At 57.3% G+C, this 27,980-nt stretch overlaps 1 protein-coding gene across 4 annotated transcripts; it reads left to right on the top strand.

Moving 5' to 3' along the window:
• The first annotated feature begins 460 nt into the window (after positions 1–460).
• Positions 461–27,543, top strand: RNF157 (ring finger protein 157). Of its 4 annotated transcripts, none has more exons than XM_031506369.2 (20): positions 461–544; positions 6,978–7,096; positions 10,220–10,308; positions 11,524–11,670; positions 12,197–12,314; positions 12,412–12,478; positions 12,605–12,648; positions 13,027–13,074; positions 13,328–13,399; positions 13,879–14,038; positions 15,888–16,000; positions 16,752–16,990; positions 17,086–17,194; positions 17,371–17,482; positions 17,889–18,091; positions 18,224–18,289; positions 18,652–18,700; positions 20,177–20,287; positions 24,713–24,753; positions 25,201–27,543. In XM_031506369.2, the coding sequence occupies exons 1-19, from the start codon at positions 538–540 to the stop codon at positions 24,751–24,753; spliced, it is 1,914 nt and encodes a 637-aa protein (XP_031362229.2). In that variant the 5' UTR covers positions 461–537; the 3' UTR covers positions 25,201–27,543. The 4 variants fall into 4 exon arrangements, 3 of the variants coding, with proteins under 3 accessions (XP_031362229.2, XP_021397361.2, XP_077643470.1); XM_021541686.3 differs by lacking the exon at positions 461–544 and adding an exon at positions 791–997; XM_077787344.1 differs by lacking the exons at positions 461–544; positions 24,713–24,753 and adding an exon at positions 817–997.
• Positions 27,544–27,980: the final 437 nt, after the last annotated feature.

Below are 27,980 nucleotides of genomic sequence, written 5' to 3' on the forward strand. Positions count from 1 at the left end.
ACCGGCGGGTTTAAATGAGCGGTCAAAAGGTCCGTCCTTCCTCTTGTGCAAAATGAGGAGGTGACCAGTGCTTCCCAGTAATCGAACTCTGGGGGAAGTGTCGGGGTGCACTGGGGCGGCTCCTGCCTCCAGAGGAACTCGCGGAGCGGGGAGGGCAGGATGGGGATGGTGGGGATGGTGGGGATGTGCACTGGCGGGGGGCTCTAACCTGGCCCTGCCCAGCGCTCTGCGCCCCTGGAGCGCCGCTGGAGAGGATCATTCCCTGTGCCAACATCTGCACAACATCCTCCCCTCTATAACCTGCCGGGAGAAGCGGGGGCTTGTCCTTCTCCCAGGCGGGCACAGGGACAGAGGGACATGCCCCGTCTGCCCCTGGGGGTCCCTGAGCGGGGATTGCTGCCCGGTGCCGCCCACTCCGTGGGGCTGGGGGCAAGGGTGGGAGGAGGCTGGGCCGTGGTGGGCGGAATCACTGCGGGGTGACTGAGGGCGGCGGGTGATGGCGAGGAGGGTACCGGAGCAAACCGGGTGGCACGGGAGATGGCAGGTGGGTGGCACCGTGGGCACGCGTGTGCACCGCGGGGGGACAGGTAAGTGGCACTTGAAGGGGGACGCCGCTGGGCGGGTGGCGGACACCGGGGCACGGTGATCCCGGCAGCATCCTTTCCTCTCGCCTCACAACCGAGCCGGGCCGGGGCGGGGCGGGTCGGGGCGTGCCGGCCGATGCCAGCCCCGCCCCGAGTGTCGCAGCCCCGCGGTGCCGCGGAGGCGGCGCAGAGCGGAGCGGAGGATGCTGCGGGCGGGGGCCGCCGCCAGCGCCGCTCCCGCTCCCGGTGCCGGTCCCGGTGCCGGTGCCGGTGCCGGGCGGGAGCGTTCCCCGCCGCCCCCCGCCCGCTGAGCCCCGGCCCGGCCATGGGGGCTCTGACCAGCCGGCAGAACGCAGGGGTGGAGGAAGTGGATATCCCCGCTAATTCCGTCTACAGATACCCCCCGAAATCCGGTGAGCCCCCGGGGTGTCCCGGGACGCCGATGGGGAGGGAGAGAGGGGAGCGAGTCGGGCAGGCACCGGCCAGGACCTTGCTCCGGGCGGGGTGACCCTGCGCACCCCAAAGCAAATTCTGACTCACGGGGGGGGCACCCTGAAAATCTGGGTCTGGTGCGGGGCACCCTGCGTGAGTTCGGCGCGGGAGCGATGGGGTCACCCCTCTCCGGGCGCCCCTTTGCCGGTACAGCCCGCTTCCCAAACTTGGCCGAGTTGACGCGACTTTAATGACATTATTCCCATCATGATTTCTGTAGCCGTGCTCTGCGGCACCGGGTTCCGGAGGCGCTTTTTATAGCCGGTTACTCCGGTGCCGGCTGCTCGGGAAAATCCTGGGTTTAAATTCCCGGGAGGATGAGGGAGGCTGGGCTGGGAGGGATTGGAGGGGATCCCTCCTTCCCAGGGCTGTGCCCCATCGCAGCACCCCAGCCCCTGCCGTGGGGAGCCTTCCCCTTCCCGGCTCCTCTCCTGCCTCCAGGCTGGTGATTCATCTCCCGCTCCAGAATCCGGCCCTGTCTCAAACCTTGTGCGTGACCTTGGAAAATCCGTCCCTCCCCTCTGTGCCTCGGTTTCCCCTGCAAGGGCCGGGCTGAGCGGGTGTCCGGGGGGGGCTGGGGAGGGGTGATGGGCTCCAGCCCTTGGGTGGGCAGCGCTTCAGAGCCGCAGAAATACCGGCACCGGTGGGTGATGCCCCGGAGCACCGTGTGTGCACGTGAGGAGATGGCACAGGGTCCTTACAGCACTAAATGTTATTCATAGGGAACTATTTTGGTAGTTAATAGGATAAGGAAAACGCTGGGATCGTTAGCGCTGTGACAAATTATTCACTAATTACAACCAAAGACCTCCTTAGCAAGAATTACAGCCAGGACAAACCCTGCGCTTGTCCTGAAAAGCTGTGCTTGCCTTTTTTTTTTTTTTAATTTTGATCTAAAATAGGTTGCACAGCTGGCTGGAGATGGCTGATCCTTGACAGCCTGGCCTCCCGCAGGGCTCCCCCAGCTCCCCCTTTGACATGGCTTCAAGTCACTTTGATGCCAGGTGAGGCTGGACCAGCCCATCCTTGGGGCTGCTCTTGGTAGGGACGGTGTCTCCATGCATCACAAGTTTACCCTTTAGGACCCTGTCTTATTTAGGGGCTCTGAAAATATCTGGGTAGGAAGGGGTGGAGGGTGCAAGTGCACCCAGCTGAGCACTTCCAAACTCATCTCAGCTGCAGAGGTCACCAGGCTGATGCTTAACCCCATCTTTCAGGGGGAGCCTGGGGCTCCTGGCTGTGCTCAGCTGGCCTGGTCCCGCTGCTGGGGTCTGGTCCTGGTGCTGCCCAGGGTCCTTGGGGAAAGGGCAGGAGGTGCCCAGGTGACACAGCCATCTGCACTGGGACAAGGGCAGGCTGGTGGCCCTGGGAGATTATGGCTGGTTTGCCTTTAATCCGAGTGGGATTTGCCTTCAGCGCTGCCGGCAGCCCAGGGAGGACGTGCTGGGCAGCTGAGCTGATTCTGCTGTGGCAGCAGCACTTCCCTCACCTCAAAAGCCAGCTGGAAAGAGCCACTGGTTTGGAAATGTGGTTCTGGGGGGGAATCTCACAGGACCTTGGGGCATTTCCCTCTGGCTGTGATGTGCCTTGGGCTGTGGGCTCTCTCGTGATGGCCAGTGCAGCCCCTGGGAATAGGGCAGCTGTGTCCTGACCCAGTTTAGCATCTCCCCATCCTGGGAGTCCCATCCCCTTCAGACAGAGTGTCAAGGGGATTAGTTGAACCATAATTTTTCAAAAAAAGGCTGAGATTTACTTCTGTGGCACCTCTGTGAGGAAGAGCCAGCAGGGGCTGTAGATGGAGCCCACTGCCTGGCTGCTGGGATGGCTTTTGGGGCAAGTCTCCAGCTTTCAGGTGCTGTCCCCGGCTGAGGTTGGCACTGAGCTCCCCTGGGGCACGTGGGACTGTGAGCAGGGCCCTGGCTGGGGGCAGGAGCACGGGATTAATGCAGCAGTGGCACCCCGGTCGTGGGGGCACAGCCCAGGGGGTGGCAGAGCCGTGGCAGGCGGGCGCTGACGCAGCAGTGCTGTGGACAGGGTTTGGCCTCAGCTCCGGCTGCCGCTGGCTCTGGCTGCCCTCTTTAGAGCACAGAATTAAATCCAGGGCTGCCCAGGGGCAGAGGCACCCAGAGCCTTTCACCAGCCCATCCCAGCACCCTGTGCTGGCACCCACGGCCGCAGGGTGACCCTGTGCCAGCACCACGCCACGGCCACCAGCCTGGGCTGACTGCAGGCTGTGCAAACCCGGTGCTTCCCTCACCAGGAGTGTGGGGATGAGCTGGGAATGAGCTTTTCTGTTTTGGCAGCTTTGGAGAGTGGGGCTGTAACGTTGGAGAGTCAGAGGCTGCAGTACCAGAGCCCAGCAGGGCAGCGGTGGCTTAGGCACAGTGCAGGACGTGTCACTGCCAGAGCCATGGGCACAGCACACACAAGGTCCTCACCCTTCTCTGTCAGCTGGACAAGGTGGCATTGCTGGCACTCACGGGGAAAAGGAGCTGCCAGATGTGTGCTGGTGCCAGCAGATATGCAGGATACCCAGAATTTTTTTTTTTTTTTTTTTTTTTGCCAGGAACCTCAGGCAATTGGGGTTTATTCCTCCTTTCCAGCAGCTGCTCTGTGCAGCCCTTCCCGAGGCGTGGCTGTCCTTGACAGGCTCTCCTGCCCCGGGAGTAGGTGTTGGATTTACACTCAGCCCATAATAAGGTGGCTGTGGCTGGGAAGGTGCTTCCCTGCCCCCCAGCCCTGTCCAGGGAGTCACTGATGTGCTTCTGCCGATGCCCTGGGCTTTCCTGTGCTGCTGCTTCCCTGGAAAAGCCTGGCACGCCTCCAGCCTCTTGTTTGACAGCAAGGAGGACCTTTCCTGGGAGACAGCACAGAGCTGGTTCTGCCTGCTGTCAAGAGGGAGTTGAAGCCTCTGGGGGATGTGCTGGGAGCCTGCAGCACCCAGGGATGCTCCCAACCCCTGGCAGAGAGACTGGGTGATGGCAGCGTGGTCCTCACCTGCTCTGCCCATCCTGTGGGAGCCCCCAGCACGCATTAAACTGCAGCTGGGCCAATCACAGGGAGCCTGTGCTCCATTTCCCAGCTTATCCTCACTGCTGGGGTGGCTTTTCTCCATGTTTAAATGTCATTTTTTTTTTGCCATCTCCTGCTCTTGCTCCAAGTCAGTGTCAGGGAAAGCTCTGGATGGCCCCGTTCTCCCCTGGCTGTGCTGTTGCAGGCAGCTCTGAAGGCACTTTGCTCTTGAGGCTTTTTTTTCCACCTGGCCGAGTCCTTCCAGGCCAGCTGCCTATAAATTATGTACATGGAAAATGGGACCTGAAAGCAGCAGGCATCAATAATTGATGGTCAACGTTTGCTAACGGGCTCACTGCATCCACGCATCCCTGCACCATGGGGCCTGGGGCAGAGCTGTGTGACCCCCCTCCTTCTTCCTGGCCCCAAGTTAGATCCCCTCTACCCCTCCCCTTGGGCTTTGGGCTCCCTTTTGGCTCTCAGTGCAATATTAAAGCCTGATCCAGCCCGGGACAGTGCCTGCCTCTGTTGGAAGCTGATTGCAATACTCACAAGCAGAGCTGCAGCCCAGGCTTAACTCCTTTATCTGTGGTCCCCAAATGTTTCCTTTTGGGGTGCCCCCAGGGGGGTGCAGATGGATCTGTGCTGATGTGTCTGGGGTTTTTATAAGCTGGACCGTGTCCCTGTGCTGTCAGGATGCAGGACACTGTGTCCATATCTGACTGACTCCTGGTGCTTCTGCTCACCCCTTGCTGCTCCCCATCCCTGTCCACCCTTCCCTTTTGTCCCACCTCACATCCCAACCCTCCTGCCTGGCCAGTTCCTGTGCCACAACATGCTTTCCCCACACAGACAGGGAGCAGGCACCAGCTGTCTCCTGGCCAGCCTGGGAGGAAACTCTCCTTTAGTGGGGACGTGCCTGACCTGGGGGCTGCTCCCAGCTCGGGGCTGGGACATTCCTGGTGTTTTGGCCCTGTGAGGGAAGAAAGAACCCTGGTCATTGCCCAGCGTTCATCAGGAGCACTCTGCAGGCAAGGTGCTGACCTCCTGGAGGGTCTGCAGGACCCCAAAATCCTGCCTCGCACAGGTGAGCCCTTCCTAGGGAAGGCTGCAGGCTGAGAACTGCCAGAACTCAGCTCAGCTGTGCTTTGCCCACCTTCCTGGTGCAGCTGCAGCCCATCTGGGCAGTGCCTGGCTGTGGCCACGCTGCCCTGGCTGGCACACGAGGTTTTGGGCAGGAGCAGCCCTGGGCTGTGTGCCTGCTCCGTGCTGCCCTTCCCGGGGATGTGGGAGCCAGCCGGGCTCTTCCAGGGCTCTCAGGCAGGTCAGGCTGCCCCAGGGGCCATCTCCTCTTCCTCGATGGATGAAGGTCAGGGTGACCTTGGGTGGCTCAGGCCATGCTGGGGCTCCCAGGGGTTTCCCAGATAGGGAAAGGGGAGCAGGCACTGTTAAATCCCAGGGATGGAGCCAGCGCTGCCCTGGGGCTGGCCCCTCCACCAGCCTGAGACAGAGTGAAAATTTAGCAGGGTAAAAATTGATTTAGATTTAAGTGAAATGTGCTGTTTTGAGCTTGCTAACATAAGTAAAAGATGCTGTCTAGTTTAGTAACTGCAACACTAGCAAAGTTGCCTTAGCTAAAGAGAAAGAATAGAAATTTTTAAGCTAAAAAAGTAAGAGAGAACAAAGACAGTGTTGAGTGACTTAAGAGTTTTTTCTGTACTTTTTGACAAAAATTGAGTATAAGTGTAACTAGCTGTAAGTGTAACACGAAATTAGTAGAATGAATATGCATGGACCTATTGTGAAATTCTATGCATATGGAAATTAGTTAAGGGTAATAAAAAAGGATCAGGAGTTAGAGTGGGGCATACGTCTGTTGAAGGGCAATGAGTCTCTAGCACTGTCTAGCACTGTAACAAACATACAAATCTTTATTGGAATTGTGGGGTTTTGATTTTTCATCCGCGTTTTAAGCCTGGTGCTGGAGCAGGTGGGATGCTGGAAGAGGGGAGGGCAGGCAGGGAGTGTGGCCCTTGGCAGCCTCTGCCTGCCTGGGGGCTCTCAGCGAGTGAGCTCAACCAAAAGTGCTCCCAGCAAGGTGATCCTGGCGACAAAGTCACCTCGGAGCCATCGATGGGCAAAGTCACCTCGGAGCCATCGATGGACAAAGTCACCTCGGAGCCACCGATGGGCAAAGTCACCTCAGAGCCACCAGTGGACAAAGTCACCTCAGAGCCACCAGTGGACAAAGTCACCTCAGAGCCATCGATGGGCAAAGTCACCTTGGAGCCATCGATGGACAAAGTCACCTCAGAGCCATCGATGGGCAAAGTCACCTCGGAGCCATCGATGGGCAAAGTCACCTTGGAGCCATCAATGGGCAAAGTCACCTCGGAGCCATCAATGGGCAAAGTCACCTCGGAGCCATCAATGGACAAAGTCACCTCGGAGCCATCGATGGACAAAGTCACCTCAGAGCCACTGATGGGCAAAGTCACTTCGGAGCCATCGATGGGCAAAGTCATCTCGGAGCCATTGATGGACAAAGTCAAAGTCACCTCAGAGCCATCGATGGACAAAGTCACCTCAGAGCCACTGATGGGCAAAGTCACCTCAGAGCCATCGATGGGCAAAGTCACCTCGGAGCCATCAATGGGCAAAGTCACCTCGGAGCCATCGATGGACAAAGTCACCTCGGAGCCATCGATGGGCAAAGTCACCTCGGAGCCATCGATGGACAAAGTCACCTCGGAGCCATCGATGGGCAAAGTCACCTCGGAGCCACCAATGGACAAAGTCACCTCGGAGCCATCAATTTGGGGCTTGGTGCCGCTTCATCGCCTGGCTGGAGCCCTCCTCACTCGGGCTCTCTCTGTGTTCTCATTGCAGGGAGTTACTTTGCCAACCACTTCATCATGGGCGGGGAGAAGTTCGACTCCACGCACCCCGAGGGGTACCTCTTCGGCGAGAACAGCGACCTCAACTTCCTGGGGACCCGGCCCGTGGTGGTGGGTACCGGGGGGACCCAGGGCTGGGGGGACCTGGGGCACCTGCACGCCCCTTCCCAAAGCAGTGGAGGCTGTGTGGGTCATGGGGTGTGCTGGACAAGGCTGCTGGCTGTCCCCCTCTGTTGCTGTTGAGGCAGGATGGGAATGAGAAGACTCTGATCAGAAGGCTGCTGAGAGTACAACTCCATTTATACAGAGCTCTGCAAGGACCAAATCCATTGGTTCTGAAGTGAAAACAACCCACAGCATTGGTGCAGAGTGCTTGATGCACAGTGATAGAACTTAACTATAAACAGTGTGAACAACAAGAGAGATAAAGGATTATTTACATTCTTTCCCAGCTTTTTCCTAGGCTTTTGCCTGGCTAGAAACTCTCAGTTTCTTTCTTTGACTGAATCTGAGACCCACACCCCTCCAAGGGCAGAGCCAGCCAAGCCCGGCTGAGTGGATTCTCTGATGGCTCATACAAGGGTTGGGTCCCTGCTGCAGCCTGTCTTCTATCAGGGACTAATGGTGAAGGGGAATCGGGCTGATTTAATCCAATTTCTCTCTCATTTCCTCTCCAAGAGCTGCATTTCCTCTTGCCTTCCCCATCTCATCCAGGAGCCATATGCCAGACAGGAGGGCACATGGTGGGGGGCATAACACAGAAGCCCTGGTGTGGTTTGGGGTAGTAGAGCAGCTTGGACAGGAACAGATGAAATTACTCCCCAAGATGTAGCAAAGAAGGGGAGGAAATAAAATAAAAGTAAAAAGGCTGGGGGTAGGTTGGGGCTGGGGACAGCACAGATGGGTTTTGCAGTGCTGGGTGCTGCCAGCTCCAGCTGGTCTCAGGGCACAAGGGAGCCCAGCTGGAGGGGTCCCTACACTCCAGGCTCCTGGAGATGGTTTTTGTGCTTGCTGCCTTTGGAAAGGGAGGAAATGAGAGCAGGGATTCAGGCTGGGAGTGATGTCCCCCCACATCTGGGTGCTTCTCAGCAATGGGGCAACTCACCAGCACTGGCTGGAGGAATTTGGTGGGGGGTTAAGTATTCAAAAGATTCAGGGTGAGGGCTTAACAGAAAAACTTGCCTGGTGCTCTGGCCCAGCTCTCAAGCATTGCCTGCTGCCAGTAAAGTTCCTGTTTCCTCCTTGGAACTGCCTTTGGTAGTGTTTTGGCAGCATTGTGTGGTCCTTCAGCAGGGAAGGGACCAGCCCTGGGCTGTGCCAGGGCAGGGATCCCAGCAGAGCCAAGGTCAGGAGCACCCACAAAGCACACCAACACTGGGTGGCCAAAGCAGAGCCTTTCTCTCCCTCCTCTGCAGTTCCCCAGAAAATGAGACGTCAGCACTCAGGGTCTCTTCCAGCTTTGAGTGTTGAGAAATCCTCTTGATTACAGTAAAAGCCTCTAAACTGCCCAGTGAGCAGTTCCCATGTCAGCAGAGCAGCAGGGAAGGCAAAGGAACAGCTTGGAAACAGCAGAGAGAATTAATACAGCATCACGAGCTAAATTGTCCTGCTCCAGTTTAATTACTGATGGCTCTGGGCTGCAGAGCTGTGCCAAAGATCCCATCTCCCCGGGGAGCAGGGGCAGTTCTGGGGCTGGACTTTTGGGTCAGGCCAGTTTTGGGGGCTCAGGGAGGAGTTGGGGAGGATCTGTGCTGGTTCTGGTCCAAGCTTGTGTCCGGGCAGCACTTGGGCCTCTGATGCTGCCTCCAAGCCCTGTCCTGATGCTTCTGGGCTGTGACACTTTTGCCTTCTGACCTTCTGTGAGAGCCTGGCTGGGCTGGAAACATTAAGGATGGCCACTGCTTCTTGGTGGGGGATTAATTTTGGGGATTAAGGGCCAGGTGATCTAGGAATAATTGTGTCCCAAGTCCTCTATGAGCAGAGCACTTTGAGCTATGAACAGCGCTGGAGGCTGTGCAGCTTCTCCCCTCCATGGATACACGATAATCTGGATTTTCCAGCTGGGAACGGGTTCCCAAGGGGCTGGGAAGGGCGTTGCAGGTTTAAGTAGCTGCCACCATGCAGGGGCTGAGGAGCAGAGAAGCTGCTGGAGGCACACAGGGGAAGCCAGGAGCTGTTGAAATGTGCCACTGGGTTTCCGTGCCCACGCAAAGCTGCTGGAGTTTGCTCGTAGAAAAACCCCAAGACAGACTTTTGAGGGTGGTTTTTATTTCACTTCAGCAAAAGCTGCACCAAATGTTGCTATAGGCACGTGGATGAGGTTCTTCACCACAATTGTTACCCTTTTTTTTTTCTGTTGTGTTTCAGCTTGATTGAAGGTCAGGAGATGCAAAACGTCCTCTGAATAGCCCCTTTCTGATATGCAAAGTCTGGCTTGTAAAATTTAATTAAAAAAAAAAAAATCTAACCACCCTCAAAAAGTGCTTTTCACACGTGGGAGAGTGAAAGAGCCCGAAGTGGTTTCTGCAGCACAAAATTTGCCTGTGGCACTTCCCCATCCTGCCCAGCCCCACGGCCCCTGTGGGTGGCACCAGGGGACCTGGCTGCCCCTTCCCTCCTCTGTCACCCACCCCTGGCTGCTGCAGGAGGGGGGTGCACCCATGGGTGCTTTCCCTGCCGGAGCTGGTTTGGGTATGGTTTGACTGGGTGAGGTGCAAACAAGGAATTTTGGACGACTGCATTAGTCTGAGTAACAGGGGACGTATCACGACGTGGCACAACCTGTCATGACACGGCTCAGCTTCAGCCTGGAGCGTGTTCTCACTCTCTCCCCTCCAGCTGCAATGGGTGACTCTGCAGGTGCTCAGTTCTGCAGGTGCACTTTCAGTGACTCATAAAAAAGTTCGTTAGCAGCAGTTTAATGACTCTGCTGCCCTTTTCCCTTCCTGAAGAGGATGAGAGCAGTGGGATTCAGCTCCACGGTGCTGGCAATTCATGTGCAAAGCCTCTGGTGCCATCAGCCATGCTGTGCCCAGCCTAGGCTTTAATCTGCCTTCAGTGGCACCTGTGGGATGCTTGGACGTGGTGATGCCCAAGTGCCAACAGGAGCTGCTCAGCACCCCTCAGGATGCCCAGGCCACCCCAATTCCCTCTGTGGGGTGTTGGGTTCGGGTCACTGGAGGGGTCCAGAGCCCCCATGTGCGTCTGCCTTCACCGGTGTCTCTCTTGTCCTAGTTCCCTTATGCTGCTCCACCTCCTCAGGAACCCGTGAAGACCCTCAGGAGCTTAATCAACATCCGCAAGGACACCCTGCGCCTGGTCAAGTGAGTGCTGGGGGCTGCCAGGGCTGCTGGCCACGGGGCTCTCATCTTGGAGGGATGGAGGGAGGGATGGGCTGCAGCCCTTCCCCTCCTGCCTCCTGCATCTCTCATCCTGGAGGGATGGAGGGAGGGATGGGCTGCAGCCCTTCCCCTCCTGCCTCCTGCATCTCTCATCCTGGAGGGATGGAGGGAGGGATGGGCTGCAGCCCTTCCCCTCCTGCCTCCCGCATGCCAGCACAGGCAGTGCCGCAGGATTAAAGGATTTTAGCGCTGCCTTTGAAGTGCTTGGCTTCTTCTTCCTCCCCCACCTTCCAAAGGCTTTGCTGGAGGGTGTGAGAACCCCGGGCTTGGTCAGGGGTCTCATGTGGTGGTAAAGTCTCTCCTCCAACCTGTGCTTCCAAAGAAAAACTCTGCAGCCTCTTGTTGTTCAGTCTCAAGGTAGTTTATTGCGAGTTATCTAAAAGATTTTCTTCTGGGGCTGCTGTGGTTTGCTCACAGCTCAGGCAGAGGCACACACACACCCTGACATCCTCTCTGACCCCGACTGCTTCTTCTCTCCCACCCAGGGCTGCTGCTGTCCTTTATACGATATATTACATATTAGATGTTTACAGTTTTTCCCCAATGCTATTACCTATATTAAATGGTGCTTTTCTACTCTAAACCAATCCATAAGTGCCAACATCACCAAGAACATGGAGGCAAGGAAGAAGAAGGAGGAAGAACAGGATCAGCCCACTTTCCTCCATCTTAGAACTTCTGACCCCCATGCACAAAGTAAAAACCCCCTGTACAGGTGCTAAAACCCCCCTGTACAATACTAAACTTCTACTATACTATCTAACCCTTTGTGACTGTTTGTTCCACCTCCAAAGTTGGTAACTCATTCCATGGCTCAAACTCAAAATCCCAGCTGTTTCCAGCTGCCTGCCAGGGTCTAAAATGCTTCTGACCAAGGCCTGGAACCTCTAAAAATGTCTGAGAGACATTTTGAGTTCCAACAGAGGGAGGCTGGGGATTGTGGCAGGGCGGGGGGGATGTGGATTAGGGCTGAAATCTGTGAAACCTGCAGCACTTCCCAGCCTGCAGGCGTGACCCCGGCCGTGCCAGGCACTCCTGTTGTGCCTCAGTTTCCCCTAGTGGAGGGCAGCAGCCCCTTTTGGTGCCGAGGGGATTAGCACCCCAAAGCCTGTCTCCTGGACCTGCTGTGCCCCCCAGGTGCTCGGAGGAGGTGAAGACCCCAGGGGAAGAAGTGAGCAAAGCCAAGGTGCACTACAACGTGGAGTTCACCTTCGACACCGACGCCCGTGTGGCCATAACCATCTACTACCAGGCAACTGAGGAATTCCAGAACGGGGTGGCGAGGTGAGGAGCCCCAGACAGGCCTGTGTGTCACCCCCCAGGCCTGGTGTGTGTCCCTGCCTGATGGACATGGAGCCTCTCCCCCGAGGATCTTTCCTCTTCAGGACAGGAAACAGCTAAGGGTGGTGCTGAGATTGGAGGGGGCTCCTTGTTTCCCCCAGGTGCCACCACTGGGTCCTTGCCAACCTCTGCCACTTCCTTCCCTGTCACATTCTGCTCCCTCTTTTTACCTTCAGGTCAGAATTGAGACCAGGGGAAATAATTTTTCCCCCCGAGACCCCTCCAGCTTGTCTGTAGAGTTGTCCTGTCCCCTCCTATGCTGTGCTGGCTGCCCTGTGTATACTTTACCCTGTGGATCATTTTAGCCTTTTTTAGAACTTCTTACCTCAACCCCAAGAGGCATCTGGGAGGGGAGGAGTGACCCACCCCTCCTCCTTCCATTTTCCTGGCATCTCCGTGATCTGGGGAGAGCAGCAGGGGTGTGGGGACACCCGTGGTGCCCTGACCCTGTCCTCTCTCCACGGGACAGCTACACCCCCAAGGACAACAGCCTGCAGTCCGAGACGGTGCACTACAAGCGGGGGGTGTGCCAGCAGTTCTGTGTGCCCTCGCACACCATCGCCCCCTCCGAGTGGAGCGAGGAGGAGGTGGGTGCCCCCAGCCCCCCCATCATCCCTGCAGGTGGAGGTGGGGTGAAGCCTCAGCACTGCTCCATCTCACCAAGCCTCCCCTGTCTCTCTCCAGCTGGGCTTCGACCTGGACCGTGAGGTTTATCCCATGGTGGTGCAGGCAGTGGTGGATGAAGGAGAGGGTGAGGATGGGGTTGCTTGCTGGGATGGCCTTTCCCAGTTTGCTGGGCAGAGCCTCCTGCTTTTCCTCACTGCTGTCGTGGCTCTGCCCGTCCCCTGAGCCCTGCGCGTTCCTTTGTGTCTTGCAGAGCACAGTGGGCACTGCCACGTGCTGCTGGCCACCTTTGAGAAGGTAAGTGCCAAGTGGGGCATCCCCCTCCTCCTACCTCATCACCCCCCAGGTACAAGAGCCTGGAGAATCCCTGGGAATCAGGATGGTGCTGCTGGGCTGGGGATGTTTCAGGCTGCTCCTCAAATCCTGGGACTATTCCCTCATTTTAGGCACCCACTTCTGAGACGTTTGGGCTCAAATCCATCTCCTTCCTCCAACAAGCTTTGCAGTGTGTGTGACCACCCACAGCTACCTGGTGCTGGACTGTCAGGAAAAGCCAAAATTCCTACAAAATGGGCTTGTTGGGAGTGGGGAGGGAGCAGTGGCAGCCACAGGGTGGGTGGGTGCTCTGGCACAGCAGCCCAGAGGTGCCACCCATGTGCTCTTTCCTCCCTCTAGCACAGTGATGGCACCTTCTGCGTGAAGCCCCTCAAGCAGAAGCAAGTGGTGAGTGTTGAGGTGTCCCTGAGGTGCAGGTGTCCCTGCACACCCTGCAGGGGAGGCACTGAGGGGTTTTGGGGGGCCCCAAGAACCCCAGCCTTGCCCCTGCCTCCCAGGGAGTGCAATTTCAAGGTTATCAATGCAAAGAGAACCTCTGGATTTTGGGGGGAGGAGGACTGGCCCAAGCAGGGGGTGAGGAGGAGCTGCAGTGGCTCTGGGCAAGGTGTCTGCTCCTCACCCCTTCCCCATGGGATTGCAGGTGGATGGTGTGAGCTACCTCCTGCAGGAGATCTACGGCATCGAGAACAAGTACAACACACGGGACTCCAAGGTGTGTGCCTGCGTCCCAGGGTCTTCCCTCATCCCCTCTTCCCTTCCCCTAGCACTGAAACGTGCTCAGGGCAGGAGTTTGCATCACAGCACGGAGCTGGTGATGCCTGGGGACATTTTGTGTTGGCATCAGAGCTGGTGGAGGCAGAAAATGGAAGGATTGAGCTTTTCCCCCCATTCTTTGTGGTCTTTCCACCCCATTCTTAGATGGGGCTTAGATGGGGAGCATGGGGCTCAAAGCATGGGATGTGCCTTATGCTCTGCTCTCATATGTAAAAACTGGGGTGAAAGTTTGGGTTTCTGTTTCCTTTGGCCTCACTCCCAGTCTCCTGGAGGAGAAGAATGAAGTCCCAAGGGGTCATTTGAAGAGCAGGGAGCTGATGGCCACAGGCAGAACTCTCTCTGAGCACTCAGCCAGTATTTTAGAGCACCCACCCTGGTGCCACGTGGGCCGAGCAGTTCCCTCTGTGCCCTGGGCAGGTGGCCGAGGACGAGGTGAGCGACAACAGCGCCGAGTGCGTGGTTTGCCTGTCGGACGTCCGGGACACGCTGATCCTGCCCTGCCGCCACCTCTGCCTCTGCAGCACCTGCGCCGACACCCTGCGCTACCAGGCCAACAACTGCCCCATCTGCAGGCTGCGTGAGCCCCGGGGAGCCTGCTGGGGCTGGCAGCTCTGGAACGGGCTGGTGTCTCTGGGAATGGGCTGGAGTCTCTGGGAACGGGCTGGTGTCTCTGGGAACGGGCTGGTGTCTCTGGGAACGGGCTGGAGTCTCTGGGAACGGGGTGGCAGCTCTGGGAATGGGCTGGTGTCTCTGGGAATGGGCTGGTGTCTCTGGGAACGGGCTGGTGTCTCTGGGAACGGGCTGGTGTCTCTGGGAACGGGCTGGTGTCTCTGGGAACGGGCTGGTGTCTCTGGGAATGGGCTGGAGTCTCTGGGAATGGGCTGGAGTCTCTGGGAACAGGCTGGCAGCTGTAGGAATGGGCTGGTGTCTCTGGGAATGGGGTGGCAGCTCTGGGAATGGGCTGGTGTCTCTGGGAATGGGGTGGCATCTCTAGGAACGGGCTGGCATCTCTGGGAATGGGCTGGTGTCTCTGGGAATGGGGTGGCAGCTCTGGGAATGGGGTGGCAGCTCTGGGAATGGGGTGGCAGCTCTGGAACGGGCTGGTGTCTCTGGGAATGGGCTGGAGTCTCTGGGAACAGGCTGGCAGCTGTAGGAATGGGCTGGTGTCTCTGGGAACGGGCTGGTGTCTCTGGGAACGGGCTGGTGTCTTTGGGAATGGGGTGGTGTCTCTGGGAATGGGGTGGTGTCTCTGGGAATGGGCTGGTGTCTCTGGGAATGGGGTGGCAGCTCTGGGAATGGGGTGGCAGCTCTGGGAATGGGCTGGTGTCTCTGGGAACGGGCTGGTGTCTCTGGGAATGGGGTGGCAGCTGTAGGAATGGGCTGGTGTCTCTGGGAATGGGCTGGAGTCTCTGGGAACAGGCTGGCAGCTGTAGGAATGGGCTGGTGTCTCTGGGAACGGGCTGGTGTCTCTGGGAATGGGGTGGTGTCTCTGGGAATGGGCTGGTGTCTCTGGGAACGGGCTGGCGTCTCTGGGAACGGGCTGGCGTCTCTGGGAACGGGCTGGTGTCTCTGGGAATGGGCTGGTGTCTCTGGGAATGGGCTGGTGTCTCTGGGAATGGGCTGGTGTCTCTGGGAACAGGCTGGCAGCTGTAGGAATGGGCTGGAATCTCTAGGAACGGGCTGGCATTTCCCACCCTCCAGCTCTGCAGTCCCTCTAGCCCCACTGGGGATGCCCCTGTTGGGAAATGGGGTGTCATTTTTCACAGAATTCACACAATGACCAGGTTGGAAGAGACCTTCAAGGTCATCGAGCCTAACCCAGCCCCAACACCTCAACTAAACCCTGGCACCCAGTGCCACATCCAGTCTGTTAATCACATCCAGGGATGGTGATTCCACCACCTCCCCAGGCAGCCATTCCAGAACTTTATCACCTTTCTGTGAAAAACGTTTTCCTAATATCCAACCCATGTTTCCCCTGACACAGCTTGAGGCTGTGTCCTCTGGTTCTGTCAGTGCTGCCTGGTGAGAGCCCAACCCCACCTGAGCTCAGCCACCTTTCAGGAGCTGTGCAGAGTGACAAGGTCACCCCTGAGCCTCCTTTTCTCCAGGCTGAGCACCCCCAGCTCCCTCAGTTGTTCCTCACAGGTTTTGTGTTCCCAGCCCCTCACCAGCCTTGTTGCCTTCCCCTGGACATGCTCAAGCATCTCAATGTCCTTCCCAAACTGAGGGGCCAGAACTGGACACAGCACTCGAGGTGCTGCCCACCCAATGCTCTGGGAATGGGCTGGCATCTCCCACCCTCCAGCTCTGCAGTCCCTCCAGCCCCACTGGGGATACCCTCTTGGGAAGTGGGGTGTCATTTTTTGACAGGTCTCCTTTTGATGCCTGGTTTTTACCCCTCCCTTTTTTCCCTGCTGCCACAGCTTTCCGAGCCTTGCTTCAAATCCGAGCCATGAGGAAAAAGCTGGGCCCGCTCTCACCCACCAGCTTCAACCCCATCATCGCCCCGCAGACCTCCGACTCCGAGGAGCACTCGGTCAGTGCCTGGCTGAAGGTGGGACCCTGGCCTCTTCCTTCGGGATGGGGAGGTTTGGGGATCTGTGTGTCTCAGAGGATTTATTGCAAATTTATCTTGCAAAAATGCAGGGTTGCTATTACAAAAAAAAAAAAGAAAAAAAAAAAAAGAAAATGAAGAAAGGTTTTTGGCTGGGTGTCCATTCTCTAGGTTTGAGCTTCTTCCTGAGCCATCTTGATCCCACTGGGAGGGACCAAGGGAGGAAATGGCCCAGGGTGATCCTCACCCTGTTAGTGTTCAGGAACACACATAATCATGGGATACGATTATATGCAGGTATTTTTATTGAGAGCTCTGGGAATCAGGGATACAGACCCAAATCTGACTCCGACACGGCTTTCGAGCTGAACGTATTTTATATTCTATCGTTATATAACTTACATATTAATTATTAAACTTATACTGTTCTATTGTATACATTGACACGAGTTTCTCGTGATCTTTCTTAGGCCCCTGACCACAGTTTCTCATGATTATTCTTACGATTAAACAGTAATTATATTTAATTACTAAACAATCATCACATCTAACAATTATATAATTTATCGTGTACTAGCTACACAGGTGCACTTCTAGCGAGGTACAAGGTCTTCATGTACTTAGGGTATTTATTTTCTTTTCAGGGCCTACTAAGCTTAATTTTCCTTTTAACCCTAAACCCCCGTGATTTTAAAACCCTTTTGCTGCCAACCCCGTGCCCCCCTCTCCGCAGTCCTCGGAGAACATCCCGCCGGGTTACGAGGTGGTGTCGCTGCTGGAGGCCCTCAATGGGCCGCTGACGCCGTCGCCGGCCGCGCTGCACCCACGGGCGCTGGGGCACCCCCCGGGCGTGGGGACCCTGCCCTCCTACGGCACCGATGGCCCCCCGCCCCCCCTGCGGGCCCTGGCACCCCTCGAGCGCCTGCCCGACTGCGGCCCCCCGGGACTCAGGCTGAAGAAGAGCATCTCCAAGTGGGTACCAGGGTGGGTGCGGGAGGCTGGGGGTGCTCGGGGGGTCTGGGGGCTGTGGGCACGGGTGAATCCCTCTGCTTTGCCCCTTTGGCCAGGTCCATCTCACAGAACTCCTCCATCCTGCCCGAAGAGGAGGATGAGAAGTCGTGCACTGAGTCTGAGCTGACGGTCTCCAGGAGGAGATCCCCAGCCCGGCATGAGGAGGTGAGCACTGTCCAAGGCACTGGCCGGGCAGCAGGTTTGGAGGAGGCTTGGGACTGGAGAGACTGGCTGGAGTTGCCCCTTCTGGCTCTTCCTCCATCCATGAGAACGCCTGGAGGAGATGGGCCATCCATGCTGAATATCCCCTATCCCATCCTTCCTGTGGGCTCCTCTTCCAGGAATGTGGTGCAACGCCCGAGAGTGAAAACCTCACCCTGTCATCATCAGGAGCCATCGACCAGTCCTCGTGCACTGGGACACCCCTGTCCTCCACCATCTCGTCCCCAGAAGGTACAGCATGGAGGAGCTCACAGGCACTGGCAGGGCAGGAGAGTGGCATCATGATCTCAGGACTGTCACACTGTGGCATGGCCCCTTCTTACCCTGCCATGGACATTGGATGGAGCCCTAGGGTGTCACCTTTCCTTTGTCACCTATAGACCTGGAGATGGGAGTCACAGGGGCACTCATCATGCCTGTTTTGTCACCCTGTAGACCCAGAAACAGGGAGCTGTAAGCCCTGGGGACCTGCTGCTGGCAGCTTTGCACCCATCACATCCCCATGGCATGCAGCCAGTTCTTCCTCTGCACCCCACTACTCCTCATTAGCCCCTCTTCCATCAGTGGGTGCTGTGCCATGACTCCCACCAGTGGGTGGGGGGGTCCAGCGGCCCCCTCAGCCCCTGCTCTCCCCCAGAGCCTGTGAGCAGCAGCCTGGCTCAGTCCGTCATGTCCATGGCCTCCTCCCAGAGCCAGCACTCCCAGCTCAGCACCGACACCATGTCCTCCATGTCTGGCTCCTACATCGCCCCTGGCACAGAGGAGGAAGAGGAGGAAGAAGAGGAGGGAGACATGCTCCCCTCGCCCACGGCCGCCAGCGCCACAGCCTCTGATGGAGAGGTGGGGACTGGGGCTTGTTGGGGGAGCCCAGGCTGGAGAGCTTCCCCATGGGATCTAACTCCTCCTCCAAAACCACTGGCACCAGACTTTTCTTTTTGTTTTCCTTCCCTCTTTCCCACCTTCCTCCTACAGTCAACACCTGTGGAGTCCCCAGATCTGAATTTTGTCAGCATTTCTGCCGAGGAGCGCGATGCCGAGGTAACCGTAACCATGCCACGAGGAGCTGGGAGCTGTGGTGTCACCCAGCACCGTGGGGGGATCCCAGCTGTGCCCATAACTGGGAGCTGTGGTGTCACCCAGCACCATGGGGGGATCCCAGCTGTGCCCATGAAGGGGGAAACTGGGCAGCTGGCACCACATTCCCCCAGAGCTGGGGTGGGGAACAGTCTGCCCACGCATCCATGTCCCTGTGGGCTGCCCTGGGGATGGATGGGGCTGTGGGGCAGTGCCCCACTAGCATCCTGATCCATGGGGGCCAGGGATGTTCCCCCACAGGGGCCTGGGGACAGCCCCTGGCACAGCCCCGGGCTAACACTCGCTGCCTCTCGCCTGTGCCACAGGGCAACGATGTGCTGGAGGACGAGGACGCCTCTCCCACGCAGGAAGACGGTAAAAGGCCCTGGGTGGCTGCTGTCCCCCCACTTTCAGCTCACTGTCACAGCGAGTGGGAGGTGCTGTGCTGTCCCCAGCTCCCCGCTGCCATCAGGGAGAGCCCTGGGGACCCCGCGGGCACTGGAGTCAGAGGAACATCTGTCACAGTGGGGACACCCACGGGGGGCTGAACACCAGTGGGAGGGGGAGCCAGCCAGCCACGGGGACCCCAAGAGCTCAGTGTGGGACATGGAGCAGGCCGTGGTTGGTGTGCAGGACCCAGTGGTTTTTCCAAGGAGCCAAATGGGAAAGAGGTTTCTTTCTGCATTTTTTCCCTCACCAAGGTCTTTACTCACGTCTCTGAAACTCTCCCCTGTAGAAATCAGTGTCTGGGCTGATTCCCATAGCAAGAGGCTGCAGAGCTGTTCCCTCTAGGATGCTTTCCTCACTTTCTTTGGCCTGTCCTCAATGTGCTTTTGCAAGTCAACACTCGCACATCGAGGGCTCCTCTCACCTCCTCCCTTGAGCTCAGACAGCCAAGGAGAGAGGTGGTCACCTCCATGCCATTGGCCACCAACTGCCCTGGATTGTTTTTGGGCAACAGGGAGGCCCACAGTGTGTCCCCTCCCACATTTCCAAGTCTCTTTTTAGCAAAAGCATGAAAAAACTATTTCCCCATCCAAGCCGGATGCTCAGCCAAGCTGGAAAGCAGGAACACTCATGGAACACCCATCCCCAAATCATGGCCTCTGACCTGCAGAGAGGCTCGTGCTGATGGGGACACTCAAGTATAACACATAGGAGTAACCAGGGGTTGTGGTTGGACATCCATGGGCATCCCAACAACTCTGGGAGCAGGATGGCCTTTCTCCATAGGACAGTCCTGCACCTGTTCTCAGCAGGGCTACTGGCATGTTTGGGAACATCCCTCCCGAGGTTCAGTCACCTGCATCTGATGGATGCAGGTAAGAACCTGGGGGCTGATCTCTCGTAGAAGCGATGCTAAGAAGCAGGGTTACCTCCCTCATCCCTAAAAGCCTCCATCCCCCCTGCAAAAGCTTGGCTACAGCTTCTTTTGCCCCACACATCCAGCTACTGCCTCTTCCTGGCATCCACACAGCTCTCACTGCACCTCTGGTGCCGGAGGGGCTCCTGCAGGAGGTGATGGGTGCCACCACAGCCTGGCTGTGCCAGAGGGAAGGTTTGGCTGAACCCTGGGCAGGTTCACGCTCGTGCCCGTGGCCGCATCGTCGCTGTTCCGCTGCCCTCCGATGCGGCCGGTGCGAGGAGAGGAGCAGCTGGGGCCGTGCCCAGGCGTTATTGTCCACTCTTCACCCGCTCCCACCCCGATGCATCGTTTCTGTGTCATTTTTTTGTTTTGAAAGAGGCTGGGGAGGGGAGAGGAGAAGCCCCAGAAATCCCACCCCGCTGTGCACAAAGGCGACGTCGAGCCCCGGCCCGGCCGCGGCGTTAACTGCCTTAACTCCCTTCCAGGCCCGAGGACAGGCGCTTTCCTCGGTCTGAGGTGTGACAATAACAATGACACGGGCATCGCACACGTGAAAGCGCTGGACAATAAACTGTGCTCTGAGGCCTGCTTACCTGGTGAGTGGCCGTCTGCTGAACATGAACTTGGGGTGGGGGGGGACAGTTCCACTCTTCCCTGCATCCCCCCAGCCCTTTGCACCCATCCCTCCTCTCCCATCGCTGTCATTCCCACCATCCTGGCCACTGCCATCCCTGCCAGGCTGTCCTCACTGCACCCCTCCAGCCCTCCCTCTGTGGGGCTGAGCACCAGCCATGGGTCAGGGTGGCCTGTCCAGACTGGGATGTCCCCAGACTTGCTCTGCTGGGATTCTCTGTCCCTTGGCCAGGGGGCTGCAGGCACCCCAGGAGGCACCAGTCCTCCTTAGGGAGGTGGTTGTGTGGCACAGCTGTAGCCTGGTACAGGCTTGTGGTGGGCACAGCAGTATTTTGGGATGGGATGGGATGTGATCCACAGGCAGTCCAGCTGTACAGCAGGAGATGCCTGCCTTGTCCTCCTCCAAGGCCAGGGAGATGGGGTGTGTCCACCAGGTCATCTTTCTACAGAGCCCCAGCATTCATCTGTCTTTCCCATTTCTTCATGATTTCTCCTCCACCCTCCTTCCACTTTTGTTTCCTCCCAGCCTCTCTCCATCCCTTTTTTTTCTTCCTTCCCCCCCAGGCTCCTCTGTCTGTGTGAAAGTTCATGTTCGCTCTGTGCCAACACGGTTTTCTCCTCCCACGCTTGTGCCCCTTCCCTGCCCAGAGTTGCCCAGAGGTGCCAAATGTATTGAACACCCCTGGCCCCTGTGTGGAAGGGGGCAGTGGGCTGGGGACCCTGCCCAGCCCTGCAGGCTCTGCTTCCTCAGCCTGTGTGTGGGGCAACGGGCCAAAAACCAAAACAACCCCCTCCGTGGGGTCTCAGTCAATACATTTGTGGACAAGCTGAAAGCAACTCTGCCTGTGCCTTGCCCCTTCAGCTGACTTTGTGGCAGGCCCCAGACTTGCAGCAGGTGCTGGAGAGCCAAGAGGGTGGGTGAAACCCACTGGAGGGAGGGGAAATCCTTTCTACTCCTCTGCTCCTTTGGGAAAGCCTCCTCTCCTGCTGCCTTGCCTGTTCCTGGTGGTTTCTGTGCTGGAGAAACACGGCTGAGGCTCTTGGGGAGGAACAGGCGCCTGCAACAAAAGCTCTGTGTCCTCTCCATCACCCTCTGTGAGCAGCTGGCTGAGTCCTGCTGGCCTGGGGAGGGAGCTGGGGGTGTCCCAGCAGCACCTCTGCTTTGCTGGGGGGCCTGGCAAAGCATCCCTGGGCTGTGGCAGCAGCCAAAGCCAGCCTTGACTGCATCCCTCTTGGTTGTGCTGGGGGGAGGATGAGGAACGGGGAGCTTTGCAGCCCAGATGGCTCCAGCACAGGGTCAAATTCTTGCTCTGCTGTGAGGTGTGCACTGGCCTTGTCCCCTGCCTGGGCTGGCGTGCAGGAGCTGAGCCCAGCCAAGGATGCCCTCTCCATCCTTTGGCCACCACAGCTGTCCCTGTGTCCGGCAGCTGCAGCCCTCAGCACGAGCTGTGCTGCATGAGAGGGGTGATCCAGCCTCAGCATTTGTGAGGAAAAGCTGAGGAGGTGCAGAGTGGAGGCTTTGGGGCTGTCCATGGTCCCCTGGGAATGGCAGAAACTATGTTCTCCATCCCTTTTCAGTCGCTGTAGGATATGAGGCGTTTTTTCCACATAATAATGGACAATGATCATTGTTTTCTGACTTTCCTTTTTGAGTTGTACCAGTTTGTGTAGATCAGGATGTTCCAGCAGTTTTTAGCCAGTTTTTAACAATCCATTCCAGTAGGGGTTGTAGGCAAAGTGTCATATAAAACATCTAGCCTACATTTTGGTGCACAGTTTTTGGTAGGGAGTAGCTGAAGTCACCGCCTGCTCTACAGGTGAAGTTACAAATATGTGGATTCAAGCTGCTAACAAAGCTGTATCTTTGTGTCACCCACTGTTCAATTGTCACAAAGGGTTCTTAGACACACATTCCCTTATCCTATGGACACTGGGATGGTTTCAGGGTCATTATCAGGAGACATTTCAAAATGATAGGCACAGTTCTGTGTCCAAACACACAGCTTAGGCTATCAAAATATTAATTTCACTTATAAATCCCTGTCATGCTCTCACAACAGCAATCTACATCAGTGGTTTGCCATGCAGGTGTGTGATTATTCTTAAAAGCCCATGCTCAGTGCTCCAATGGATCGAATCCCATTCCTACCACAAGGATTTGGTGCTTGGTATATACAGAAGCACTCTGTATTGCTAAGACAAACGCTGTGACCTTACTGGTGATGGAGGCATAGGAAAATCTGATTGAAGACCACCAAAATTGAAATGCCCTTTCAAATTTTAATGAATAAAAGTCCCTTTTCCCATTCAGTGATTATCCCAGAACTGGAGGAGTGTAACCACAACTGAGCTGGAATACAGCTGAGTGCTAAAGACACTGCTTTGAGCAATTTCCAGACCATCAGCCAGTTGGTCACTAGCATTTGAATATTTTTGATATTTGAAGCTTATCACTGTGTGTTTCTAAGAGCAGATAAGGAAGACCTTAAGGGTTGATCTGTAGTGTTCAAATTATTAATGGTTGCACCCAGCTGATCAGTCAGTATTTCAAGACTGATATTGTTCAATGCTCCTATTCCAGTTCCCAATATATCAGTTAGATGTGTGAGGTAATAGTCTACCACCCAGTAGAGGAGGTACCTGTAAAAGATGAATGTTTTGGTCTGAGAGCAGAAACATTGTTCTGCATCCAATATTTGTTGTTGTTCAACCAATTTGAGCTTGAAATGTTCAGAGTTGATTTTATAGGTTTTGGAGAAGTTTTTGGAGCAGTTGTGGAGGGTATGCTGGGCACCCTTAAGCCATCTAGAGTACAGTCAGCTTCTATATCACAAGGAGTTAAGATCAGTATTGTGTATTTAAATTTACAGTCCTTTAGGCTCATAGTGAGACAGACTGGGGGTGTTCCATGTTTTGTGGTTTTGTTTTGGCTGTATCGTTCATAAAATCTCTCAGGGCTTGTACCCAGTTCATGACAGCCCCACTCAGTGATTGTAGGGAATTGCATCCTGGCCCATGAGATCTGTGGTGTTCAAGGGTCTCCATCTCCAAGTCTCTCAAGTCTCTTGGGCAGTCTCCAAGCTGGTGGCATTTGATAATGATGTTTTTGTCCTCTCTCTAATGGATGAAGGTGCAGGATGTGGTTCCTCAAAGCTTCTTTTGAAATCTCTGCAGATTTTAATCTGGTGGGAAAGAGCTTTGTGAGGAGGCAGAAGTCCACACTGCAGGGATTTTAGGACACGAGGTTTAACTAGAACCTTATGTGGATCCTGCAGAGCACGGGTTTTAGGGGCTGTCCCTGGTGTTCTGAGCATCCTCTGGCCACAGCCTCTGCTGGGGGCAGGGTGGAAAAACAGCTTTGGAAAGAAAAACTGGGGAAAGACATCTGCCAGAAAGGCTGGCATTGAGGTGGGGGGGCTGGGGAGATGCTGTGGAGAACCTGAAATCCCCTGAGGGCTCCTGCTGGTTTAAAGCCACAGATTTCACCAGGATGGGATTTGGATGTGCCCAGGGCAGGTCTGCCAGCAGGGCAGACCCCTCCAGCAGCACAAGGGGTGGGAGATGGGTGGGCACAGGGCTGGTACTCTGCTCCAGGGCCAGACCGTGTCCTGCTGCCCCAGCCCTGCTCCTCGGCAGCCTCTCGAGGGTGCACTGAGCAGAGCTGTGTGTCTGCACTGGAGCACTGCAGTGACTGAGGCAGTATCAAGCTCTTAATGGGATTTCCGTGTGCGTGTACGTGTGGTCCTGTTTAATTATCCATTCCCCCCGGGATCTGCAGACTTAACGTGCCTCGCTCTCCAGCCTGAGCTCGCCGTGAAAAGCCACTCGAAATGGCAGCTGTCGCCTCCCATAAATCAGCAGGCAGCAGGATTTTGTTGCTCCCCCTCTGAGGAAGCCTCAGCCCTTGGCCTTGGCACGGCCTCACACAGTCCTTCCAGCTCAGAGCCGCCCTGGGCACAGGGCTTAACCTGGCTGGAGGGTGCAGCCAAGCTGCCTTAGGGGTGCACCCCTTCCTAAGGGCACCACGCAGCCTCTGGTGGGTTTGGAGGTGGGACACAAGCCAGGGGCCGAGCTCTGCCATCCCCCAGCCCCAGCTGAGGGCTGCTGCCCGAACTGGGAGCCTGCAGCTGGAGAGGAGGCACGTGGGCACCCGGCTGCCCCCGCACCACGAGCATGTCCACCCCTCGGTTCCCCCTGGCACGAAACCCCGGGGGGCTCCACGCATGGGGACCCCTCACCCCGTGCCCAGCAGCAGCTCCCCATCCTCCCAGACCCGTTCACAGGCGACGAGACCCCCGGGCCCCCCGTCAGCCGCTCGTGTGCATGTCCCCGTGTCCCCGCGCCGCTCTCCCTTCACCGTGTGCCTTCTGGTCTCTCCTGCCACGCAGCCGCCGTGCCGGACTCCTGCCCCATTAACATTGAGGAATAGGTGAGACCACGAGACCCCCAGAGCTGCACCTGCCTCGTGCCCCGTCCCCCGGGGGGGTTGGCACTGGGTTGTCACCCATCGCTGGTGTCCCCCTCAGAAGGGGACGTGCCTTGGTGCCAGGCCTGCAGCCCCACAGGACACCTGCGTGTGGGCTGGGCACAGGGGGCACGGGTGGCCCCCTGCGTTTGGGTTATTTAAACCCAGCGATGGATATGCTGTGCTTCCCGTGTAGCCCCTCAGCATTCCTGAGGAACTGGGGGTTTGAGGGGCTCCCCCAGCCTGGAGAGGTAAGTGCAGGCACCCCCCAGCCTTCACTGCAGCCAAAACCCAACGGGGGGCTGGGGAGGTGGGCGTTACTTGGGAGAATAAATCGCATCCCCCATGGAGAAATGAGCCCAGTGCACCAGTGGGCTTTGGGAGCCCCTAATCCCCGTTTTCTCCCCCCAGGCCCAGAGGCAGCCAACAACAACGTGGGGCTGCAGCAGACCTGGCCCCGCTGCCCCCCTGGCCCCTGGGAGCCGGAGCGTGCAGCGGCCGCCCTGCCCAAGTGAGGGCTCAGCCTCGGTGGGTGCACAGACACCCCTGCCCACCCAGGGGGACCCTGGTGTCTGGGCACCGTGGGCATCGTCACTGCCACCCCTTGGCTGGACCAGGACTGATTTTCAAAAGAAAAGATGGTAACCTCGACTTTTCTGTGGGGGCTGAAAGCCATGTTACTTTGGAGCTCCCTACTAGCACCTTCCCATTCTCCAGCCCCAACAGGGACAAGCTGGGGTCCCCTCCTGCCCCCCCAGTCATCTTACACCCCCAGGCTCCTCTCTCCAAAGTGTGGAGCAGATGGGACAGGGTCACCTCGCCAAGGCAGTTCTGGGATGTGGGGACAATGGGGGATGCTGTTCAGGGGTGTGTGCTGTAGGATGAGCATTGGGATTGGCATCCTTGGTGCATGAGCTGCTGACTTTCATGGGGGACCAGCCCCACCCCAGTTTTGCTGGCCCATGCCCCTGCCCTGCCGTGCACTGTGCCCAGGCCACGGGATGTCCCCATTAATGCAGTGGCAGTAATGGTGCCCCCACAGCTCCCCTCCCTCTGCTTTCCTGAGCAGCCTCTGGGCCCCTGAGGTGTGGCAGGGGTGGGCAGGAGGCCTGGTACTGCCCCCAGCCCAGTCACCAGCCCGTGGGGCACTGACAATTTATCCTCTCTGTCTTCCGCCCTGCTGTGAGCTCAGGGCTCTGGGCTGTGCCCTCTCTCTGGAACAAGTGCCAAAAGTGTCACCCCCATGCCACCCATCCTGCCCTCCCCGTAACACGTTGTAGCAAGGGGTGGGTGAGGGTGTGGGAGCTGCCCCCATCTCCATCCCATCCCTCTGGGCTGACAGCATAAGTGGATTTTGCTCCAAGGGCAGACACACAGGGATAGTAAAGCAGGAGGAATAAAGCCACAGACCTTGGGGGCCTGGTGGGGCCGCTGGCAGTGCCAGGCTCTGCTCCAGAGAGCACCAGGGACAGTCAGAAATCACTTGGAGCCCCATCAGACCCTGCATCCCAAGCTAGCGGGCTCTGGGGCTGTTTGGGGCAGCCCAGGGTGGGAAGCTGAGCCTCCCTTTTCCCCACCTGGTTTTGTCACATGGCTGTGGCAGCACAGGCCACCTCCTCTTTGCAGGACACAGCTGTGTTTCAGAGCCACCTTAGCACAGAGATGTTCGTGCACTGAAAGCAGCATCCCTGGAGGGGGTGGTGTGGGAAGCAGGTTCCCAGTGCCACCCCCACAGGCTGTGCTGATGATGGCTGTGGCTCCCAAAGAGGGGTGCAGCCCTTTTTGGAGCTGGGGGTGTTTTCTCTGGCTGGCTCACAGCCAAAGCCATGGTAGCTGCTTGCTCTGTGGCCCCACTGTGGGTCCTGCCAGAGGTGGGTTTGGAGCCAGCCATCCCACTGCTCTCTCCTCTGGGCTGGCTGTGTCTCCTCTAAGCTCAACAGCTCCCAAATTCCTCCCTGGGACCCCAGGGCTGGGCGCTTGATGTGAGGGGGGTGACATCTCCAAAAGGCCATCCTGTGGCATGCGAGGTGGGAGCTGCAAACAGCAGGGAGGGCTGAAGTGGTGGGGACAAGCCTTGTGCCCTGTTTGGGGGGACGTGCTGGGTGTCCCAGCCTGAAGGAGCCACAGCACCACACAGGGAGAGCTTTGGAGGTCGTGCTGAGCTGAGAAAACCACGGCAGCCATCTCTCCCCTAAGTCTCAGCACGGGCAGGGGAGAGAGAACCGGGCTGATGCTCCAGGAGCATCTCCTCTACCAAAGCCCACCTTCCTCGTGGTTTCAAAGGGGACAAGGACAGCTGGCCTGGCACCCTGGCACAGGCTGCTTGTGGCTGCCAGCAGAACAAGGAGGACTTAGGAGAGACCGTGAGGGTTTTCTGGCTCCTCGGAGCGGTGAGAAGGCTGCAGGAGCGGCCAGACAAACACACGGGGTGGGCGCTGGGTGGAGAGGAGCCGGGAGGATGCTGTGGCCGAGCGGTGCTGCTGCCTGGCTGCCAGCAAGGAATCCATCCTCTGGGTGGCACAGGAGAGACGGGATTTGGGCGTGGGTGACATCAGTGCCGTCCTCGGCCACCCAGAAGGGACAAGGGGCAGGCAGGAGCTGCCAGCGCGGCGTGGGCTGGAAGGTGGCAGCCCCTTGTTCCAGCGACCCACGTGTCAGGGATTTAAGGAAGGAAACCAGATTGCTGCTTATGATTTTGCTTTGAGCATGTTTTGGATTTTAAGAGTATGTTTAATAAAGGGTATCTTACGTGGACGAAGTGTCCAGAGTCATTTTGTGGTGGCAGGGTGAGGGCAGTCAGGGTTTGGGGGATGTGGTGTGTAAAAACCCTTTTTGGCTGGGAGCACCCACTCACCTGTCACCCAGGCACCTTCTCCAAAACAGCCCAGCTGATCCAAATGTCCTAAAACACTTCTCAACCTGCATTCCCAACTATCCTAAATACTGCCAGGATGGAGAAGGGGCAAATGCAAACTAAACCTCTGCAGGAAGTCTGGCCTGGGGTAGAGGCATCTTCCTGCTCTGTGGTGTGGGTGGCCCCTGTCACTGCTGGGATGGATGAGGACACCCAGAGGGAACTTTTCCTGGGGGAGAAGAGGAGCAACAAAGAGCTGGGAACACATGCCAGAGAAACCCCTCCAGTGGTGGGGAAGAAAATGTGTGCTGAGAGCTGAAGGCTTGAAGGTGAGGAG

Source organism: Lonchura striata, chromosome 19, assembly GCF_046129695.1.
Source record: "Lonchura striata isolate bLonStr1 chromosome 19, bLonStr1.mat, whole genome shotgun sequence".
NCBI lineage: Eukaryota > Metazoa > Chordata > Aves > Passeriformes > Estrildidae > Lonchura > Lonchura striata.

Excerpts from the sequence above, each read along its gene's own strand:
- RNF157 (XM_077787344.1), top strand. The coding sequence starts at position 910 with ATGGGGGCTCTGACCAGCCGGCAGAACGCAGGGGTGGAGGAAGTGGAT. Across the intron at positions 17,483-17,888 it reads CACCATCTCGTCCCCAGAAG|AGCCTGTGAGCAGCAGCCTG; the intron begins GTACAGCATGGA and ends GCTCTCCCCCAG. Across the intron at positions 18,092-18,223 it reads CCACAGCCTCTGATGGAGAG|TCAACACCTGTGGAGTCCCC; the intron begins GTGGGGACTGGG and ends TTCCTCCTACAG.